Source organism: Cheilinus undulatus, linkage group 8 (assembly GCF_018320785.1).
Source record: "Cheilinus undulatus linkage group 8, ASM1832078v1, whole genome shotgun sequence".
Taxonomy (NCBI): domain Eukaryota; kingdom Metazoa; phylum Chordata; class Actinopteri; order Labriformes; family Labridae; genus Cheilinus; species Cheilinus undulatus.
In genome coordinates, this window is record NC_054872.1 from 54,410,496 (window position 1) to 54,433,062 (window position 22,567).

Below are 22,567 nucleotides of genomic sequence, written 5' to 3' on the forward strand. Positions count from 1 at the left end.
AGCGACCCAACTTTTTTGGAAATCAGGTCATACATGAGCATGCTGTGTTCTGTTTGGTATTTCCTGCTGTTCTCCTGTCATGTCTGAGAACAATCTAGCTTCTCTCTCTGCTCCTGAAATCTTGAACCCCAGTCCTGATGGTAAATAAAGCTGGGAAGTTGCCAATGATTGTTCACTTCCTTGTGCAGTGCATTGTGGGATACAATGTGTTCAACATAACAATGCTCAATCAGAATCCAGACAGCACTTTAAAATGGTGAATTTGCTGTACAGAGAATGGAGTGGGGTTGCTGAAACAGAGTCACATGACAGCTAGGATAGATGCCACGTCCGCCAGTTTGGGGGGGGGGGGTTAAACGGGAGAGATTTCTGGGCCCAGACAGGAGGGGGCAGGAAGTCAGCGAAATTAGAGTTCAGTGTGAAGTTAAGCTGTGGCAACCATATTAAATATTTTACCTGAATCATCACTGCTCTGATCAAGGATGCACCTGAAATGAGGTGGAGCATGTGCAATTTCAGGGTTAGTGTTAAAGGCTTAAAGGATCTCAAGAATCTAAAATGTGATTTCCAATCAGAGCCATGCTGACATGTCAGAGGAACACGCAATGCTGGAAGATTGGTTAAATCTACAAAAGAGTGTAGTCTTTTTTGGTTGAAATTAAACATACGCAGGTAGAACCCTGTTACTGATCCTCAGCACTCCCCTCCTCCTCCAGAGACCAGTAAAAACGTCCGCCTCCTCAAAGCGTCTGCCCAAGGCCCTGCAGAGTCTGCTGGATTAATTTTACTCAGATCGGTCCACAGCGTCTGGATATTCCAGACAAATATCAGCATAGAGGTGCTGATGAGGTTCAGAGAGAGTATGCAGAGTGAAAGTCTGGATTTTACAGTTTCTGATCTGCTGCTGAAGGAAATCTATTTTGAAGTGTTCTTAAGTTTTTTGTTAGAAATGTGTCAAAAATCAGGAGATCTGAGAGAACGTGTGATAGAACATGACAACGCCTGGGCTGTTCCTTCTTTATGTCTCTGTATTTAGTTTGAGATGGGACGTTGAAGTGCCAGACTCTAATGATGAGCTGCTGCAGAAAGAATATACCACCTGAAGTTAGGATGAAATCCTGACCTACCAACAACTGTCTTTGAATTTTACCTTCAAGGTTAAAGAGGTTCTTCTTACATCATATGGGTTTTTTTTGGTCTAAAAGATTCAAACAGAGAACCTGAGAGATGAGCAGTGATACTCAGCGCGTGGCTCTAGAGCCTCATGTGGCTCTGTTATGTCTAAATTTGAAATATTATTCCCCCAGAAAACCATAAGAAAGGAAACTTTGACCTCAGAGTTATCCATAGCGAAATGTTTCCCACACTTTACAGTAGGCTTTGATTGTCAAACTTAAATGTCAACCTTTATTTTTTGCCTGTATATTTTCATTGTAATTTGCAATGTTTTGCCCTTTTTGCCACTTGAATCCAATTTTTACCCTTTTGCACCAGTTTTTGCCTCTTTTATCCTGCTTTTTTTCGCAAATTGCATTTTTTTCTCTTTTTTTTGCAACTTTTTGCCCTTTTTCTGTCATCACGTCACTTTTTCCCATTTCCCCCACTTTTTTAGCTGTTTTTTTTTTTTTTTTTTACCAATTTTAGTCACTTTTCACTCTTTTTTTGCCAAGTTTCTGCTTTTTTTTTTTTTTTACCATTATTGCCCCCTGTAAGCTATTTATTTGTCATGCCTCACCCATTTCTGCTACTTTTTCTCTACGTTTTTTTGTCACTTTTCACCCAGTTTGTGTCATTTTCTGCCTATTTTACCACCACTCACCCATTTTTGCCACTTTTTTTAACCTATTGTGCCAGCTTTTACATATTTTATGGCCACTTTTAACCACTTGTCATCTCTGAGATTGAGGCTCTTGCACAGGTATTTTGTTGTCTTTGTTTGAGCAGGGTTGAGTTTCACTGATCTAAAGAGACAGCGACCAGTGAAACCAGTGAAACCACCACTGGATCTCTTATTTCCTCTCTTCCAGCAATACTTCATCCTGCTGATCCTGACAGACGGCGTCATCACAGACATGGCCGACACCCGGGAAGCCATCGTCCAGGCGTCCCACCTCCCCATGTCCGTCATCATCGTTGGCGTCGGAAATGCGGACTTCAGCGACATGCAGATGCTGGACGGTGACGACGGGATCCTACGGTCGCCCAAAGGAGAACCCGTCCTCCGGGACATCGTTCAGTTTGTCCCGTTCCGTAACTTCAAACATGTGAGTCTTTGGCGTAGACAAACACGGTAGATGTAGTCAAACATGGCCGTCTCTGCTGCTGGTTTTCTAAAGAGGAGTTCCTCATGGCTCAGTACTAGTTCCTCTACTTTAACATGATACCGACTCCACTGTAGTCCATGTGCCCAGAGCTCTCCCCGCCCCCTCTCCATCCAAACAACAGCTGGTACGTCAGGTTGGGGTTAAGGGGCCCCAGACAGGAGATAGGGGACCGGGTAAGAGCTACAGGCATGAAAATCTGCACACGTATGTATCATGATGAGACAGGGAGAAAAGTCTTCTGTGGACTTCCTCTAAAATGTACAGGAAGTGCATCACAAACAGCTAAAAGTGAAATTTCAGGTTTCATTTTTTAACTAGATGCAGAGATGCTGTGCATCGATGCTCATCACCTGTTCCAACTGCTACCCTCAGGAAGACGGTTCAGGACAATCAGAGCCAGAACTACCAGACTGAAAATCAGCACAGAGCAGTTTCAGTAATAAAGGATCATTTACGCTGAATGGACTGCACACAATTTCGTTGTCCCCGTGTACAATGACAATAAAGATTCTGATTCTGAGATGTGATCTGATTGGCTCCTGAATGTTTTTGCTCTTATTAGACGACCTGGAGAGTTAAAGTAGTGTGAGCTGTGAGCTTTCACCAGAGGGCGGGGCCAAACTTAAACTACTAAACACCTTATAACTTTCTAGTGTTTGATTCGATCATCACCAAACTTCACTGGGACATCGATGCCCCCTGCTGGCAACAGGAAGTGAACAAAAGGGCCATTTCTTTATTTCTGTTATTGTGATTACCTTATTGAGCCCTGGTTTGGAAAGAAAGGTCTCAACAATTGGCCAAAACACAGACGTGTTTGACTGGAAGATGTCTCACTGACAGTGGTGAGCATTTCAGTATCTCGCCAATTTGACAGGAAGTATGTGCAACTCTCATGCCAAACATCTGATTGCCTTCAAATTTCACATGTAGGATCGAGGTCTGCCCCTCTACAGAGGTAAATGTTTCGTATCTGTGTTTGGTGCTGTTAACATCTCTAACCCATGATGTCCCATCTTTTTTGGACTTTTTCTCACATATGTCTGCTTTTTTATGTGGTAACTGCTCTGGACGGATTGATCTTCAAGGTGCTATATAAATGATCGTTTTTTGATTGTGAGGAGGATTATGGGTGTTAGGGGTGCCAGTAATGACTGTTTTGATAGCTGACTAGTCACCAACTATTCACACCAGTAGTATGGAGAGTGGGCCATCCAGGTTGTGGACTGATGTGGAACATGGACCCATGGATTGGCTCATTACCACAGTACCTGGTCCAGGTCTTTGAGTCTGGCTTGGACTGATATCTGATCAGCTGATCTCTAGTTCTAACAGGTCTTTAGGGGGATAGATGCTGGTATTGGCAGCAGAATCATGATTGAGACACCCCTAGCTCACCTCCCTGCTCTGTACATCATACTTTTAACCTTTTAAAGGGTCTTCTCTGCTGTATGGCTGATTTCCTCTCCTCTTTGCATCTTCCCCCTCCTTTTGGGTCTGCAGATCATGTTTGATCCTTGATGACTTTCTGTTAGAGCCGTATTTAAAAGTTCACACCCTGGCGGTTCTGGAGTGGAGGGCGTCTGAGTAGCAGATGGTGCGTTATTTTGAAGGATTCCTCTGTACAGTAGGTTTAAATCTACCCGTGTGTGACCCTTAGATAACCGTGGATGGGTGTGGAGAGAAAGCAATAAGGCGAGCAGAGCGTGGGAGTGGAGGAGGCTGAGATGAGAGTGTGATGTTGTTGAAGAAATGAGTTTCCACTCTTTAAGGATGAAGATGGAGAGGCAATTTCCCACTCATCTTCAGAGGGAAATCTTCTCTTCCTCTCTGCGTCTGAAGGTTACACACGACCCCACCGAGACTCTTTTTCAGCGTTTGGTCTCAGTTTAGAGGCACGGCGGATATTTGGCCACCTGGGGTTTCATCTGAGAGATAATGAGAGTTTGGTCCAAAAGGAGGAAGGACAGCAAAGAGAAGCTGGACCTGACGGTCCTTCAGACCTCCACTGCTGTCCAACAGAGACCAAGAACACTTCAGGATTCAAAAGACTCAAAATACTGAAGAGCACAGAGCTGTGGAAACTATTTCCTCCCTCCTGATCTTTTTATTCATATTCATCTCTAAAATGCTCCAGATCATCAAACGCCTGTTAACTTTGACAGGGATGAAAGAAAAATATACCCCAACATCCCCAGCTTCATCAACATGCAATCCTTTGCCTTTAGTGATGATGTCATCAGACATCCCATCCTTAGTGATGATGTCATCAGACATCCCATCCTTAGAGATGATGTCATCAGACATTCCATCCTCAGTGATGATGTCATTAAACATTCCATCCTTAGTGATGATGTCATCAAACATTCCATCCTCTGCCTTTAGTGATGACGTCGTCAAACATTCCATCCTCTGCCTTTGGTGATGATGTCATCAAACATTCCATCCCTGCCTTTAGTGATGATGTCATCAGACCTCATGAAATATTCCATCCATTCCTTCAAGGATCTCCTGTGAAGGGTCGTTACTGTTCAGTTTTTCCCACTTGTGGATAATGGCTCTCCCTGTGGTTGGCTGTGGCCAGAGTCCAGTCTTTGTAACTCTTTCCAGCCTGATAGATGTCAGAGACTTTCTCCCTCGTGTGTTCTGGAGTTTCTTCTGGTCCAATCGGTTTTATTTATTCAGCAGATTTTATAAAAGCTGACGTTTACTAAAGTGCTGCACAGTGGCTGAAATATAAATAAAAATATAAAACCACAGTGGACATAAAATCATCAGAAAATACATCAACACTTCACAGGAAGTAAAAACATTTAAAACAGGCCCAGTAGAGTATAAAACAGATAAACACAAGTAAAGACCCACAGCTGTCATGCTGAGGTAAAAGCTAATATAGGTTTTAAGACGTGGTTTAAAAGGAGGTAAGGTGGAGGACGTCCTGATGAAGAGGGAGCTCATTCCACCGTTAAGATGCAACAACAGAGAAAAACCAGTGACCACCAGATTATAATCTAGACTTTGGGACAATGAAGCGGAGGCGATCAGCTGATCTCAGAGATGTGGACGGGGTGTGAACCTCTAAACGGTCAGAGATGTAGTCCAGAGCAGATCCTGTATGATCCTAAACCTGCACGGCTGTGTTCAACTGTGATTTAACCGCCTTCAGGTCCAGTGGGGGTGCAGGGACCTGGGGGGTCCAGGTCTCTGCTGTTTGATGACCCTGTTTTAGCCTACTCCTCTTTGTCAGACAGGTGTCTGGACCCTACAGGTCTGGCAGTGATCAGGTCTGGGTGTGGATCATCAGTCTGGCCTCAGCTTTATAAAGATCAGGTCCATCTCTGTTTATTAGGCGTACTGAGGGTTGATTCTGGCTCTGAATCCTGTTCCTCATGTTTGCCTGCTGGTTTAGACTCAGACACTCCTGGCGTTCATGATGTTCCTGACGTTCCTGTCATTCATGATGTTCCTGGCGTTCATGATGTTCCTGACGTTCCTGTCTTTCCTGACTTTCCTGATGTTCCTGACATTCCTGTCATTCATGATGTTCCTGGCATTCATGATGTTCCTGTCTTTCCTGACGTTCCTGGCGTTCATGATGTTCCTGACATTCCTGGTGTTCATGATGTTCCTGACGTTCCTGTCATTCATGATGTTCCTGGCGTTCATGATGTTCCTGATGTTCCTGGCGTTCATGATGTTCCTGATGTTCCTGGCGTTCATGATGTTCCTGACGTTCCTGGCATTCATGATGTTCCTGTCTTTCCTGACGTTCCTGGCGTTCATGATGTTCCTGATGTTCCTGGCATTCATGATGTTCCTGTCTTTCCTGACGTTCCTGGCGTTCATGATGTTTCTGACGTTCCTGGCATTCATGATGTCCCTGTCTTTCCTGACGTTTCTGGCGTTCATGATGTTCCTGACGTTCCTGGCATTCATGATGCTCCTGTCTTTCCTGATGTTCCTGGCGTTCATGATGTTCGTGACGTTCCTGGCATTCATGATGTTCCTGTCTTTCCTGATGTTCCTGGCGTTCATGATGTTCCTGACGTCCCTGGCATTCATGATGTTCCTGTCTTTCCTGATGTTCCTGGCGTTCATGATGTTCCTGACATTCCTGACATTCCCTCCAGAAGGCTCCAGATTATTTCAACACAAACTTTAGAATAAATGTTTGGAAATGAGTTTCCCCTCCAGGCTCAGCTTCCTCTCGACACCGTTATCAGAAGGACTCTCCATCGGTCTCTGTCATGCTCTCAGACGCTGAAACGCTCCGCCTGCTGGGAGTGAATCCAACATTTCTGACAGGGAAGTTCTGCCTCAGGCTTCTGCTGCAGACTAGAGAATATCCAAAGCTCGTTACACGTGGATGTGACGGCTAGAATCTGAAACACCAGGAGACAGACGTGATGGAGAATTGGCCTTCCCTTGAGGCGTCGTGAGGAGGGAAATAGAGAGCTTTAGGATGTAAGCTAACATCCCAGAGAGGGAAACTCTGAAAGTTGGGATCAGAAACATCTTCAGGTTGGTTAAACATCACAGTGATGGATGATGGGAAATGCTGCAGTTTGACTGTGGCGGCGTGCAGTAATGCTGCCAAACAGAACGTTGCCTGGAAGGAGGAAAGTTGCTCTGAGAAGAGATGGAGGATGGGAAAATGGAAGGGTGCAGAAAAGTGGGATGGTACGGGTGGTTTTTTTGGAACCTTTCCAACTTTTGCTCTACAGAAAGGCAAAAAAATGCGTGCCATTCCACCATGAACTGAACCGGACTGCTCGCTGAAAACGACCTACTAGAATCCTGCAGTTTACAGAGGACTGAATGATAAACACGGGACTGTCTGTTCAGACGTGAGCTTTCGTTATGAGCCCACCTCAGCTCTCACTCATCTGCCCTCCCTCTGACGGTTTTACTCATAGAAATGGTAATTCCTCAACACAAATTAAACAAACAAACAAACGAATAAATAAACAAACCAATGAATAAATTAATAAACAAACTAATGAATAAATAAATAAACAAACAAATGAATAAATAAATAAACAAACAAATGAATAAATAAATAAACAAACAAACAAACAAATAAACAAATGAATGAATAAATAAACAAACAAATGAATAAATAAACAAACAAACAAACAAACAAATAAACAAATGAATAAATAAATAAACAAATGAATAAATAAATAAACAAATGAATGAATAAATAAACAAACAAACAAATGAATAAATAAATATACAGTAGTGTGCAGTTACTTTAGACTGCATAGTGAAAGTATAACTAAACAGCTACATTCATGCATCTATTGTTAGAGTGCTGAGAGCATCGTGGATGATTGATTGATTGATTGATTGATTGATTGATTGATTGATTGATTGACTGATTGATTGGTGTGTATAAACGTCTTGAGGGATGTTGGTGCGAGGTTGATAAAGGGTTTAACTGGGTTATAAATGAACCACATGTCCATCCTGATGGACTTCTCCTTCTTCTTCTCCAGGCGTCTCCATCTGCTCTGGCGAAGAGCGTGCTAGCAGAGGTGCCCAACCAGGTGGTCGACTACTACAACAGCAAGGGCATCAAGCCCAAAGTGCCCAGCGAGTACCAGTCTTCCAGGCAGTTTGGCCCCTAGCTCGTCCCTCACACCCTCTCCAGACTGAGAACAATGTTTACTGTGTTTCTTTTCTGTCCATGCAGATGCTAAAGGTGCTACATGCAGCGTTGTTCTGGGAACAGGAAGCTCCCACATGTGATCACCTAGAGCCTTCACACAGCATTTCTACCTGCAGGACTGTACTCCATCCTTGGTTTAACTGATGATGTCATCATTTAGGGGCTAAATACACTCCATCCTTGGTTTAACTGATGATGTCATCGTTTAGGGGCTAAATACACTCCATCCTTGGTTTTACTGATGATGTCATCCTTCAGAGCCCATAAACATTCCATCCTTGCCTTAGAGGATGATGTCATCCTTCAGAGCCCATAAACATTCCATCCTTGCCTTAGATGATGATGTCATCCTTTAGAGCCCATAAACATTCCATTCTTGCCTTAGATGATGATGTCATCCTTTAGAGCCCATAAACATTCCATCCTTGCCTTGGATGATGATGTCATCCTTTAGAGCCCATAAACATTCCATCCTTGCCTTAGATGATGATGTCATCCTTTAGAGCCCATAAACATTCCATCCTTGCCTTGGAGGATGATGTCATCCTTTAGAGCCTATAAACATTCCATCCTTGCCTTAGATGATGATGTCATCCTTTAGAGCCCATAAACATTCCATCCTTGCCTTAGAAGATGATGTCATCCTTTAGAGCCCATAAACATTCCATCCTTGCCTTAGATGATGATGTCATCCTTTAGAGCCTATAAACATTCCATCCTTGCCTTAGATGATGATGTCATCCTTTAGAGCCCATAAACATTCCATCCTTGCCTTAGAGGATGATTTCGGAGGTCACTGTTGCTTCACTGAACCATTGCATGCTTTTCGTGTTTTTCTTGAGTGTTTGGAGAAGGTGCCGGTGTAAGTTGTCGGGGTTATTTTTGTAAAACGAACAGGAACATCTCCATGGAAACACCTGTCCAGGTACTTATCCTTAAAGTGGTACTAAGGACAGTAAGACAGATCTGTGAAAATGCTAACAGTAGCACCTTTAGCATCTGCTGTGCATGGGCCTTCTGTGGCTGAGCTAATCATGACCTTCAGGAGTGTTTTTAACGAAAGTGAAAAAGCACACGCCCACACTGACCAATCCAAACGCTGCTTCCCTGCAGACAGCATGACGTGCAGGGAAACTGTGGATGAAGGAATGTATGAACCCCTGCTCCTTCCCCCTCTGGTTGTTTTTATAAGAGTTTATGGAGATTTTGCTAAATTTCGTAACGTTCATACGTTGTTAAGCATTTTGGATCTCTGCCAGGTGATCAAGCGAGCTGCCTTCACAGATGTCTGCATCCTCTACGGTTCTTTTGTAAAGGTGAGGCAGATGCATGAGCTGTTGTTTTGCATGCAAATCTCCATGCAGGACGTTCGGGTCCTTGTGGTTTCTGTTAGTGAATCTATGATCAATAATGATGTTTACAATCCAGCCAACGATGGGGCTGTTCTACTCTCAAGCATGTTCACGTCAATGGAAATGTGTGAGTAGATTAAAAAGCACAACCTGAGTATCTTTGGAGAGTTTTTAGATCATGATGTTAGATTGTGGTCGCTTTGTGCCTCCAAACCTGCCCGGCTCTCTTTGGCTCAGTCCCACTTCTACCCCTGGATTTCCAGAACCCTCTTTAATGGAATCAGAGGGTCTGAGACAGCCCTTTAAGTTCCTGATGTCTCATCAGTACTCATTTACAGAATTGATGTGGACAGACGCAACAATGGGAAACAGCAGACATGTCTGGTGTTAAAGCTGAGACAGTGGGGAGGTAGAGTCAAACAGCAGACATGTCTGGTGTTAAAGCTGAGACAGTGGGGAGGTAGAGTCAAACAGCAGACATGTCTGGTATTAAAGCTGAGACAGTGGGGAGGTAGAGTCAAACAGCAGACATGTCTGGTGTTAAAGCTGAGACAGTGGGGAGGTAGAGTCAAACAGCAGACATGTCTGGTGTTAAAGCTGAGACAGTGGGGAGGTAGAGTCAAACAGCAGACATGTCTGGTATTAAAGCTGAGACAGTGGGGAGGTAGAGTCAAACAGCAGACATGTCTGTGTTAAAGCTGAGACAGTGGGGAGGTAGAGTCAAACAGCAGACATGTCTGGTGTTAAAGCTGAGACAGTGGGGAGGTAGAGTCAAACAGCAGACATGTCTGGTGTTAAAGCTGAGACAGTGGGGAGGTAGAGTCAAACAGCAGACATGTCTGGTGTTAAAGCTGAGACAGTGGGGAGGTAGAGTCAAACAGCAGACATGTCTGGTGTTAAAGCTGAGACAGTGGGGAGGTAGAGTCAAACAGCAGACATGTCTGGTGTTAAAGCTGAGACAGTGGGGAGGTAGAGTCAAACAGCAGACATGTCTGGTGTTAAAGCTGAGACAGTGGGGAGGTAGAGTCAAACAGCAGACATGTCTGGTATTAAAGCTGAGACAGTGGGAGGTAGAGTCAAACAGCAGACATGTCTGGTGTTAAAGCTGAGACAGTGGGGAGGTAGAGTCAAACAGCAGACATGTCTGGTATTAAAGCTGAGACAGTGGGGAGGTAGAGTCAAACAGCAGACATGTCTGGTGTTAAAGCTGAGACAGTGGGGAGGTAGAGTCAAACAGCAGACATGTCTGGTGTTAAAGCTGAGACAGTGGGGAGGTAGAGTCAAACAGCAGACATGTCTGGTGTTAAAGCTGAGACAGTGGGGAGGTAGAGTCAAACAGCAGACATGTCTGGTATTAAAGCTGAGACAGTGGGGAGGTAGAGTCAAACAGCAGACATGTCTGGTGTTAAAGCTGAGACAGTGGGGAGGTAGAGTCAAACAGCAGACATGTCTGGTGTTAAAGCTGAGACAGTGGGGAGGTAGAGTCAAACAGCAGACATGTCTGGTGTTAAAGCTGAGACAGTGGGGAGGTAGAGTCAAACAGCAGACATGTCTGGTGTTAAAGCTGAGACAGTGGGGAGGTAGAGTCAAACAGCAGACATGTCTGGTGTTAAAGCTGAGACAGTGGGGAGGTAGAGTCAAACAGCAGACATGTCTGGTGTTAAAGCTGAGATAGTGGGAGGTAGAGTCAAACAGCAGACATGTCTGGTGTTAAAGCTGAGACAGTGGGGAGGTAGAGTCAAACAGCAGACATGTCTGGTGTTAAAGCTGAGACAGTGGGGAGGTAGAGTCAAACAGCAGACATGTCTGGTGTTAAAGCTGAGACAGTGGGGAGGTAGAGTCAAACAGCAGACATGTCTGGTGTTAAAGCTGAGACAGTGGGGAGGTAGAGTCAAACAGCAGACATGTCTGGTATTAAAGCTGAGACAGTGGGGAGGTAGAGTCAAACAGCAGACATGTCTGGTGTTAAAGCTGAGACAGTGGGGAGGTAGAGTCAAACAGCAGACATGTCTGGTATTAAAGCTGAGATAGTGGGGAGGTAGAGTCAAACAGCAGACATGTCTGGTGTTAAAGCTGAGACAGTGGGGAGGTAGAGTCAAACAGCAGACATGTCTGGTGTTAAAGCTGAGACAGTGGGGAGGTAGAGTCAAACAGCAGACATGTCTGGTGTTAAAGCTGAGACAGTGGGGAGGTAGAGTCAAACAGCAGACACGTCTGGTGTTAAAGCTGAGACATGAGCTCATGCACAACCAAGCATGATGCTCCTACAGCTGTGTATGGTTCCTGGACATATTGTTGGTCTGCTGGCTAAGAATTCTGCAGTTATTCTGACGTGGCTCTATTTAGGTAAAGCTTCTGAGGGTGGAGCTGCGTCGTCAGAGTTGTGAGTTTTCTGGTTTCTGGTGACCTCAGAGAGCTCAGGGCCGGTGTGGGGGAACATGGTTTATTGTTGTGTTAACATGCAGTATTGTGTGCAAAACAATGACAAACTGACCTATGATATTAAAAGTTTTATGACTAACATGTCAGAGTGTCTGTGTGGTATTTATGGGTGTGTGGAGTGAAAAATCTCTGAACGAGTCAGATGGCCCATCCCTTCAGTCATGTTTAGTCCCATTAAAAAGAGAACACGGAAGCAAACAGGGGGTCAGGGGGGAATTTAAGGATTCCTGTTGCTCAGGGTGTTGTCTCCTTTCTTTAGTAATAGCTGTCAAATTTATTTGACATTTTTCTGCATACCTTATTTTTGCTTTGTGCAAGGAAACGTGGAAATTAGAAAGTGTTCTGTGTCAAATGTCCAGGTAACGATAAAGATAAAGCTGGTGAAGGTAGAAGTGAGGGGTTTTATATGCACTGTTGTTATTCACTTCTTATTTTTAACCCTCAGGCATCTCTTTCATTTACTACGCTTTAAAGCCATTAAGGACAAAAATGTCCACTTCCAAAAAACTGCTGTAAAAACTTCACAGATTCTTTTCTTTTCATAAATCTCCAAAAACAACTTCAGCTGTGCTCAGAACTACCAAACATTCAATCATTTAGAGGATTTTAACCCTTTAAATGCCAGTTTGATTACTTAAAGGTCTAAAAATGTGGTTTGAATGGGAGTCAATGGGACGTTTTCGTCCTTAATGACTCTAAAGGGTAGTAAATTTTAAATCTGATGCTACACAAAAACTAAAAATGCATCAGAGTCAATATGTTGTCTAATCATGGACATGTCTGAGCTGGATTTAGAAATAACACCCCAGACATCCAACATTTGGTTAAAGGAAGAGTTCACCTTTTTCACCTTTTTTCATAAAAACAACACTGACTTTCAGTAATCAAACTGGCATCTAAAGGGTTAAAATCCCCAAAATGATTGAATGTTTGGTAGTTTTGAGCACAGCTGAAGTTGCTTAAGAGATTTATGCAAAAAAAAAAAAAAAAGCAGAAAAAAAAATGAATCTGTGAAGTTTTTATAGCAGTTTTTTTTTGGAAGTGGACGTTTTTGTCTTTAGTGGCTTTAAAGGGTGGTAAATTTGTTTCTCAGTGTTCCTCTGACCTGTTAGAGCAACTGAAATTTGAATTCAAAAATTTACCTAGAAATAAACTTTGTTCCAAAAATGAGCCCATATGCACTAACACAGCCAGCATGGTGGGAGAGGAAGAGGAAAGATCAGACCACATGGACAGAAACGTCCCTGGTGATGGCTGAGGGTTCATTCAGGTACGCTGAGGTAGAAAAGCACACAGACTGTAGCTGAAGCTCTCACTGTAAAATATTTCCAATCACAGAGGCATTCTGGGTGAGAAAGAGCACATCTAGCGTACAGATGAGCCAGCACTGTTATCTGTCATCTTTGCCTTACACCGGCTAAATGAGTGGAACTGTACCCATCCGTTACACTGGAGAGTCTAGCTTCCTCTGGCACAGTGTGACTCAACCCTGCTCAGACAGAGAGCCAAACTGTTGAAAAATACATTTTCAAGAGCCACAATCTAAGTGGTGAAAAGTGGCAATTAAAATAAGTTAAAGGTGGCAAAATTGGTCAAAGAAGGACAAACACTGGGAGAAAAGTGGCAAAAATGGGTGGGAAGTGACCAAATAATGAGCTAAAAGTGGCAAAAACGTTGCAAAAAATAAGTGAAAAGTGACCAAAATGAGCAAAAATTAGAAAAAAGGTGGGAAAATGGGCATAAAGTGGCATTAAATTGCAAAAGGCAACTTAAATGGGCATGAAGTGGCAAAAAGGGGCAAAAATTGCAAAAAGCAGGAGAAAAGGGGAGAAAAGTGACAAAAAGATGTTGCACAAATGGGCTTAAAATGGCAGACATTGGGAGAAAAGTGGCAAAACAATGAGTTAAAAGTGTCAAGAATGGTCCAAAAGTGGCAAAAATGTGGAGAAAAACGAGTGAAAGTGACGGATGATAGCTCCATATTCCTGCTGTTTGCTGTTTAACCCTCTGAGAGTCACAGAGACAATGAAGGATAATCTCCCAGCTGAACCAACATCCTGGCTTTGATTCCCAAACAGCAGCAGTAATTACAGCTCTGTTTGTTTGGAGGCATCATGAAGAAGAGGAGGAGGAAGAAAACAGGCTGTTTAGTCTGTCAGCAGGACAACAGAGCTACGATGAAGGGTCAACCAGTAGATGTAGAGATGCAGACCTTAACTCAGAACACATCAGCCTGAGTTCATGCTCTCATCCTTCTTCCTGCTCTTATCTGACGGTCACGGCAGGAAGTCCACCCAGACCTCCCTCTACCCAGTAACAGGTTCCAGTTCCTCCAGCGGGCGCTCTCCAGGTCAGGTAAGCATTTCTCCACTCTCAGTGATCTACACTCAGACCTCCATGATGAACAAAAACACAATTAAAGACGTCCACCTATTTTTACAACTTTCACACCATTTCAGCCACTCTTGAATCCCCTTTTACCACTTAGTATGCCCTTTCTGACACTTTAACCCATTTCTGTCATTCTTGTTGTTCTGTTGCCACTTTCATATCATTTTTTGGCATTTCTAACCCATTTCTGCTACTTTTAAACTCCAATTTCACCACCGTTACCACATTTGTTGCCATTATAAACACATTTTAGCTGTCTTTGATGTATTTTAAATCTTTTTTTAACAAAAAGGATTTACATATTTAAGAGAGGGCTACGGACCACACTAATGAATTAAACAGATATTTGTTTCTTAGGTTATTATGGTTATTGGTTATTATTGGTGATTATTCAGGTTTGATATAAAAGATACAGTTTAACTTCACAATGGACCATGGTTTTGCTGGCCCCCAGGTGGGCTGGGCACCAGAAAGTTCTCCCATTGTCCCCCCCAATGGACGGCCTTGTCTGTACATGACTATTGTAAAATATGCATGTTTAGCCACCTTCAGGTCCAGTGGAGGTCCCCAGTCTCTGGAGCCTTTATTTGGGGGGTCCCCGGTCTCTGGCACCTTTATTTGGGGGGTCCCCAGTCTCTGGCACCTTTATTTGGGGGGTCCCCAGTCTCTGGAGCCTTTATTTGGGGGGTCCCCAGTCTCTGGCACCTTTATTTGGGGGGTCCCCAGTCTCTGGCACCTTTATTTGGGGGGTCCCCAGTCTCTGGCACCTTTATTTGGGGGGTCCCCAGTCTCTGGAGCCTTTATTTGGGGGGTCCCCAGTCTCTGGCACCTTTATTTGGGGGGTCCCCGGTCTCTGGCACCTTTATTTGGGGGATCGTGGGCTGAAAAGGTTGAGAAGCCCTGCTCTGATTGGTCTGTTACGGTTACTGTAGCAGTGACTCTAGACTCAGTGACTGTGGACTCAGTGACTGTGGACTCAGTGACTGTGGACTCAGTGACTGTGGACTCAGTGACTGTGGACTCAGTGACTGTAGACTCAGTGACTGTAGACTCAGTGACTGTGGACTCAGTGACCGTGGGCTCAGTGACTGTAGACTCAGTGACTGTAGACTCAGTGACTGTGGACTCAGTGACTGTGGACTTAGTGACTGTGGACTCAGTGACTGTGGACTCAGTGACTGTAGACTCAGTGACTGTAGACTCAGTGACTGTAGACTCAGTGACTGTGGACTCAGTGACTGTGGACTCAGTGACTGTGGACTCAGTGACTGTAGACTCAGTGACTGTAGACTCAGTGACTGTAGACTCAGTGACTGTGGACTCAGTGACTGTGGACTCAGTGACTGTGGACTCAGTGACTGTGGACTCAGTGACTGTGGACTCAGTGACCGTGGGCTCAGGCTAAAGCCTGGTGGTCATGGAGCAGCAGTAATCAGGCTCATCTCTAATCCTGATGAATCTGGAGACAGAGGTGAGGCTGGACTTCCTGTTCTTTTCACATCTTCTCATGTTTTCATTGTTTTCATTCGTTTCGAGTAATTAGATGATTAATGATGACTTCCCATGAATTCCATAACAGCGTTCTAAAAAACAGAGGTGATGTTGAGTTTCTGTTTTGTAATGAAGTCAAACGTCTTAGCTCAGCACTTTTCCATCAGACTGAGAATATTTGTCTTCCTAGAATATGAGATTTACAGGAGCAGGAATTAAAGCCTGTGTTTGTGAGTTTAAAGTGATTTTTCTGGCTCAGAGAGGATGAGTGTTTTCAGTCATTACTGTAAGAAGAGCGAGCGTTTGCTGGCAGCTGCTGATACTGGAGCGGGATGAGAGCGGCGCTGAGTGACGGCTCGCCGCTCCACGCTCAGACTCATTATCATATCCAGCTCAACACTGCTGCCAGCGCACACATATGCTGGGTAGAAACTGGCAGAGGATTTCCTCTCTGTGAGGGTTTCTCTGCAGATGCACGGACATTATCATTAATTCAAAGGCACATTTGAATAATTAAATCAGCTGTAATGTTAGCGGAGAGAGAGAGGAGCAGTGACGGGGTCAGAGCAAATACGAGCTATTCTTAATTTAGAAATGTATCTAAATTAGCAGGAAGACGGCCGAGGAAAGACGGGGCTCAGAGAGAAGATATAGAAATTCATTATAAGTATGAATGTGATAATATTCTGACAGAACGAACAGCTAATCATTTTATCATTCAGACGGAAAAATCCCCCAGCAATAGACCAGGATGCTTCAAGAGAAAAAGGATTCAAAGTTTTAAAAAAAGAGGATAAATAAACACTAACAGAGGTTTTAGAGTTTCTACGTCTACTGTCCCCTATTAGCCGGGACGTCCTGGACTTAAAGCTACATTTGTTAGCCCTGAATGGGATGCTCTGCTTCTCAGCAGCATCATGCTTTGGGGATGCTTCTCAGCAGCAGTCTGGACTTGTTAAGGTCTGTTCAGTCCTGATCCCTGATCATCCTGACAGAGCTTGAGCAGTTTATCAAAGAAGAATGGAGTAAAATACCAGAGTCCAGATGTTTGATCCTGACTGAGACCTATCCACACAGACTCAGAGACTGAGACCTATCCACACAGACTCAGAGACTGAGACCTATCCACACAGACTCAGAGAGACTGAGACCTATCCACACAGACTCAGAGAGACTGAGACCTATCCACACAGACTCAGAGAGACTGAGACCTATCCACACAGACTCAGAGAGACTGAGACCTATCCACACAGACCCAGAGTCTGAGACCTATCCACACAGACTCAGAGAGACTGAGACCTATCCACACAGACTCAGAGAGACTGAGACCTATCCACACAGACTCAGAGAGACTGAGACCTATCCACACAGACTCAGAGAGACTGAGACCTATCCACACAGACTCAGAGAGACTGAGACCTATCCACACAGACCCAGAGTCTGAGACCTATCCACACAGACTCAGAGAGACTGAGACCTATCCACACAGACTCAGAGACTGAGACCTATCCACACAGACTCAGAGACTGAGACCTATCCACACAGACTCAGAGACTGAGACCTATCCACACAGACTCAGAGACTGAGACTGCAGACAGAGGAGACTCTACTAAATACTGACTAGAAGGAGGAATATTTATGCACTCACTGGTTTTACAGTACAGATTTTTATTTAATAGACTTTACTTTATAGAAATCTGTTTCCACTTTGACAGTTCAGAGGTGTATCTCTCATTAAAAGCCAGATTATATTGACCATGATGGATCGTAGAATCAGTAAACATGGAAGGAGGTCAGTACTTTTAAAGGTACTGTAGTTGTGTGAAGGGGCTGTTTGTGGTTTAAACTTTGTCTTCACAGAGTTTCAGTGAATCAATAGAAAAATGTCTGCAATTTAAACCAAAAGCTTCCCTGTGAGACTGGAACATATCCGGTGTGGTCCAGATCCACGGAGCTGTAGATCAGTGTGATACGGAGGACTGACAAACACACGGATCCATCCTGATAAAAACATCCAGCTATCATCCACACTCACACTTACCCAGAGATCACCCTCAGTCAGTCTCAGCCTCCTCTCCTGATCGATACCAGCTGTGTTCACTCTCAGCTGATAACAACCCAAGTCTAGCTGTAATAGCGCCTCGAATTCACCACAATACCCCGCAGCACCTTCTCAATATCACTACAATACAACTCTAACAGGAAATATTCACGGCCAGCAGCAGAGGCTCTTCTGGTCCCAGCATGGAGGAAACTCCTGCACAGGTGGCGCTGAAGGAGAGGAAACACCACCAAACGTATGTCCCAACAGTAGCACCAAAGATACGGTGCAGGTTTGACTGCAGGTTTGAGGTGTGAACAGTAAATGCCAGAGCTCTCAGACAGACTTTTCTGGTTGTTCTAGGTGAATTTAAAACCATGTCAGCAGAGATCTATTTTGTTTGTTTCTCCCAAAGGTCAGACTCTGTTTCCTGCAACATGCCAATTAAAATTCCTGCAACCTGAGCAGAAGAACCCAAAACACCTCTGACTTTTCACGGTTTTTCTAACAACCCTCCACTGCTGCTTCATGAAATCCAGACAATGAAAGGTTAAAAAAAAAAAAATCTCTACAGGAACGATGTCAGTGATTTATCAAACAGCTGAAGATCTGCTGAAACATCAGGATGATTTGGCAGATTTTTCTAACCCTGCCTGGATAGAATCAAATCCTGCCTGCACACTTTGTGTAATGCATGAGGAGATCTGCAGCAATACTCTGACATCCATGCCCCTATAATCATGGTGTAAAAATCATCAGGATTCCCAATGAAAATTACAACATTTCTGACAGCTGGGGAATAACCCTGAAAGACAGGGGGAGCCCAAGGAGACCATATTTAATAACCTAATGTTGTATAAAGTACTTACCTTGTTTTTTCAGTAGGTTCTTACATTAGGGGACGTGCCAACATTATCAACTCTCCTAACCAATTCATCCAGCATCTGATTAAAGTCCTGAAGAAGATTTACTAAAAGTGATCCAGGACAGGAAATCAAAAAGAGATCCAACTTTAAAGCTCCATGTTTAGTCACAGATCCAGACAGACATGATTTATTTTATCAAAATACTGACTTATTTAAAACTCCTGATGAGCAGAGATAAGGTCTGCTCTATATCTGATGATGGATGGATGAGGGATGGATGGATGGATGAGGGATGGATGGATGGATGATGGATGGATGAGGGATGGATGGATGATGAGGGATGGATGGATGGATGGATGATGGATGGATGAGGGATGGATGAGGGATGGATGGATGGATGATGGATCAATGAGGGATAGATGGATGGATGAGGGATGGATGGATGGATGATGGATGGATGAGGGATGGATGGATGGATGGATGATGGATGGATGAGGGATGGATGGATGGATGAGGGATGGATGGATGGATGGATGGATGATGGATGGATGGATGGATGATGGATGGATGGACGGATGAGGGATGGATGGATGGATGGATGAGGGAAGGATGGATGGGTGGATGGATGGATGGATGGATGAGGGATGGATGGATGGATGATGGATGGATGAGGGATGGATGGATGGATGAGGGTTGGATGGATGGATGGATGAGGGATGATGGATGGATGGATGGATGGATGGATGGATGAGGGATGATGGATGGATGGATGGATGGATGATGAGGGATGGCTGGATGGATGGATGGATGGATGGATGAGGGATGATGGATGGATGGATGGATGGATGGATGGATGGATGAGGGATGATGGATGGATGGATGATGGATGGATGATGATGGATGGATGAGGGATGGATGGATGGATGGATAGATGGATGGATGGATGAGGGATGATGGATGGATGGATGGATGGATGGATGATGATGGATGAGGGATGGATGGATGGATGGATGGATGGATGGATGAGGGATGAGGGATGATGGATGGATGATGGATGGATGAGGGATGGATGGATGGATGAGGGATGGATGCATGGATGGATGGATGAGGGATGGATGGATGGATGATGGATGGATGCATGGATGGATGGATGAGGGATGGATGGATGGATGAGGGATGGATGCATGGATGGATGGATGAGGGATGGATGGATGGATGGATAGATGATGGATGGATGGATGGATGGATGGATGATGGATGGATGAGGGATGGATGGATGGATGGATGAGGGATGGATGGATGGGTGGATGGATGGATGGATGGATGGATGAGGGATGGATGGATGGATGGATGGATGAGGGATTGATGGATGGATGGATGGATGGATGGATGGATGAGGGATGATGGATGGATGGATGGATGAAGGATGGATGGATGAGGGATGATGGATGGATGGATGGATGGATGAGGGATGATGGATGGATGGATGATGGATGGATGATGGATGGATGATGATGGATGGATGAGGGATGGATGGATGGATGGATGGATGGATGGATGGATGGATGAGGGATGATGGATGGATGGATGGATGAGGGATGGATGGATGAGGGATGAGGGATGATGGATGGATGATGGATCAATGAGGGATGGATGGATAGATGAGGGATGGATGGATGGATGAGGGATGGATGAGGGATGGATGGATGGATGATGGATGGATGAGGGATGGATGGATGGATGAGGGATGGATGGATGGATGATGGATGGATGAGGGATGGATGGATGGATGAGGGATGGATGGATGGATGAGGGATGGATGAGGGATGGATGGATGGATGGATGGATGATGGATGGATGGATGGATGGATGGATGGATGGACTATGATGGATTATGGATGGATGATGATGGATGATGATGGATAATGATGGATGATGGATGGATGATGGATGGATGATGGATGATGATGGATGATGATGGATTATGGATGGATGATGGATGGATGGATGGATGGATGAGGGATGATGGATGGATGGATGGATGGATGGATGGATGAGGGATGATGGATGGATGGATGGATGGATGGATGAGGGATGATGGATGGATGGATGGATGGATGGATGGATGGATGGATGAGGGATGATGGATGGATGGAAGATGAATGGATGATGGATGGATGATGATGGATGATGGATGGATGGATGGATGGATGGATGGATGGATGAGGGATGAGGGATGATGATGGATGGATGGATGGATGGATGGATGGATGGATGGATGGATGATGATGGATGGATGAGGGATGGATGGATGGATGGATGGATGGATGATGGATGGATGGATGGATGAGGGATGATGGATGGATGGATGGATGGATGGATGGATGGATGGATGGATGAGGGATGATGGATGGATGGATGGATGGATGGATGGATGGATGATGGATGGATGGATGGATGGATGGATGATGGATGGATGAGGGATGGATGAGGGATGGATGGATGGTTGGATGGATGAGGGATGATGGATGGATGGATGGATGGATGGATGGATGATGGATGGATGAGGGATGGATGAGGGATGGATGGATGGTTGGATGGATGAGGGATGGATGGATGAGGGATGGATGGATGGGTGGATGGATGGATGGATGGATGAGGGATGGATGGATGGATGATGGATGGATGATGGATGGATGAGGGATGGATGGACGGATGAGGGATGGATGGATGGATGGATGAGGGATGATGGATGGATGGATGGATGAGGGATGGATGGATGGATGGATGGATGGATGGATGAGGGATGATGGATGGATGGATGGATGGATGGATGAGGGATGGAGGTAAACATAAGGTCAAGGGGCGGGGGTCAACATAAGGTCAAGGGGCGGGACTAATAGCAAGAGTGCTTTCCTCCAATCAGTCGGATCAGAGGATGATATTTTTCCTGAGTGGGCGTGGCTTCAGCTCATTGAACAGACACTCCCACACCATCCTGGAGCAGATTTTACTGCCTCATTTTTCATGATGTTGAAGTTTAATTTTGTAACTTAGAGATGTTTTATCTGACTGAAGGTTGATTTAGGGGTTCATAACACTCCTCAATACTGCTTTATTTTCACCTCAGAGGGTCTTTAACGCTAAAATGATGTCATCGAGGGGAACTGTGAACAGGTAAACATGGAGTCAGAGCTGAGTTCAGACCGTGGCGAGGGCTCAGTGGGAGGGGCCGACGTCTCTGCTGCCATTAAAAAACCATGTAGTTTGGCTTGAACGAGTACTGAGAAGATGAATCCAGGTTATTATAAAACTCATCATGTAATGGCGAGGATAATGGCGTCCTGCTGATTGCATGTAAACATCATCACGGTGGACTTCAGTGAGACAATGACTGCAGCGTTATTTATCTCTGAAAAACCTCCATCTGCTCCATTGTTCAGCTCTGAGCAGCTCATTACAGACACCATGAGCCCTCGCCACACAAACCGTCCTTCTGGGAGCGAGGACCGCCGCTCTGCTCTGCTGTCTGTTTATCTGCTGGAGGACGCTGCCGTACGTGTAAAGTGAGACAGATGATTTGGTATTTGGACGTTAATAAGTCAGAGAAAGCACGTCCTCTGGTTCGATACTCGCTGACAACAAACGCCGCCGTTTGCATGGATTGTTAACAATGCCACGGTCCGCTGAGGAGGCTTGATGTATGTCGTCTCTCTGAAGAAGAGGGAAGATGGATGAAGAGACGCAGGAGGGGGATCTACCTGAGGAGGAGGGGGGAAGGTCGTTTCCTCCTACACACTGACCTTTGACCCCTGGATTGAACGTCTGCTGGGACATCTTTGGGTTTATCTAATGGGTGTTTCATGGCGAGGAGGACGCCTCGATCCTGAAGAAGAAATCATTCAACATGAAGAGAAATAGAGACCAGTCGGTTCATAAAAGAAGATTCAGCTCCATCAGTTTATGCAGAAACACTGAAAATCCACGTC

General features: G+C 44.8%; 1 protein-coding gene across 2 annotated transcripts in view; it reads left to right on the forward strand.

Moving 5' to 3' along the window:
• Nucleotides 1-8,350, forward strand: part of cpne4a (copine IVa) — a 128,544-nt gene extending 120,194 nt beyond the window's left edge. For both annotated transcript variants that reach the window (XM_041794477.1, XM_041794478.1), the window contains 2 exons: nucleotides 2,028-2,264; nucleotides 7,823-8,350. In XM_041794477.1, coding sequence (XP_041650411.1) covers nucleotides 2,028-2,264; nucleotides 7,823-7,954 — 369 coding nt within the window. In that variant the 3' untranslated portion in view covers nucleotides 7,955-8,350. The remainder of the gene's footprint in view (nucleotides 1-2,027; nucleotides 2,265-7,822) is intronic.
• The last annotated feature ends 14,217 nt before the right edge of the window (nucleotides 8,351-22,567 follow it).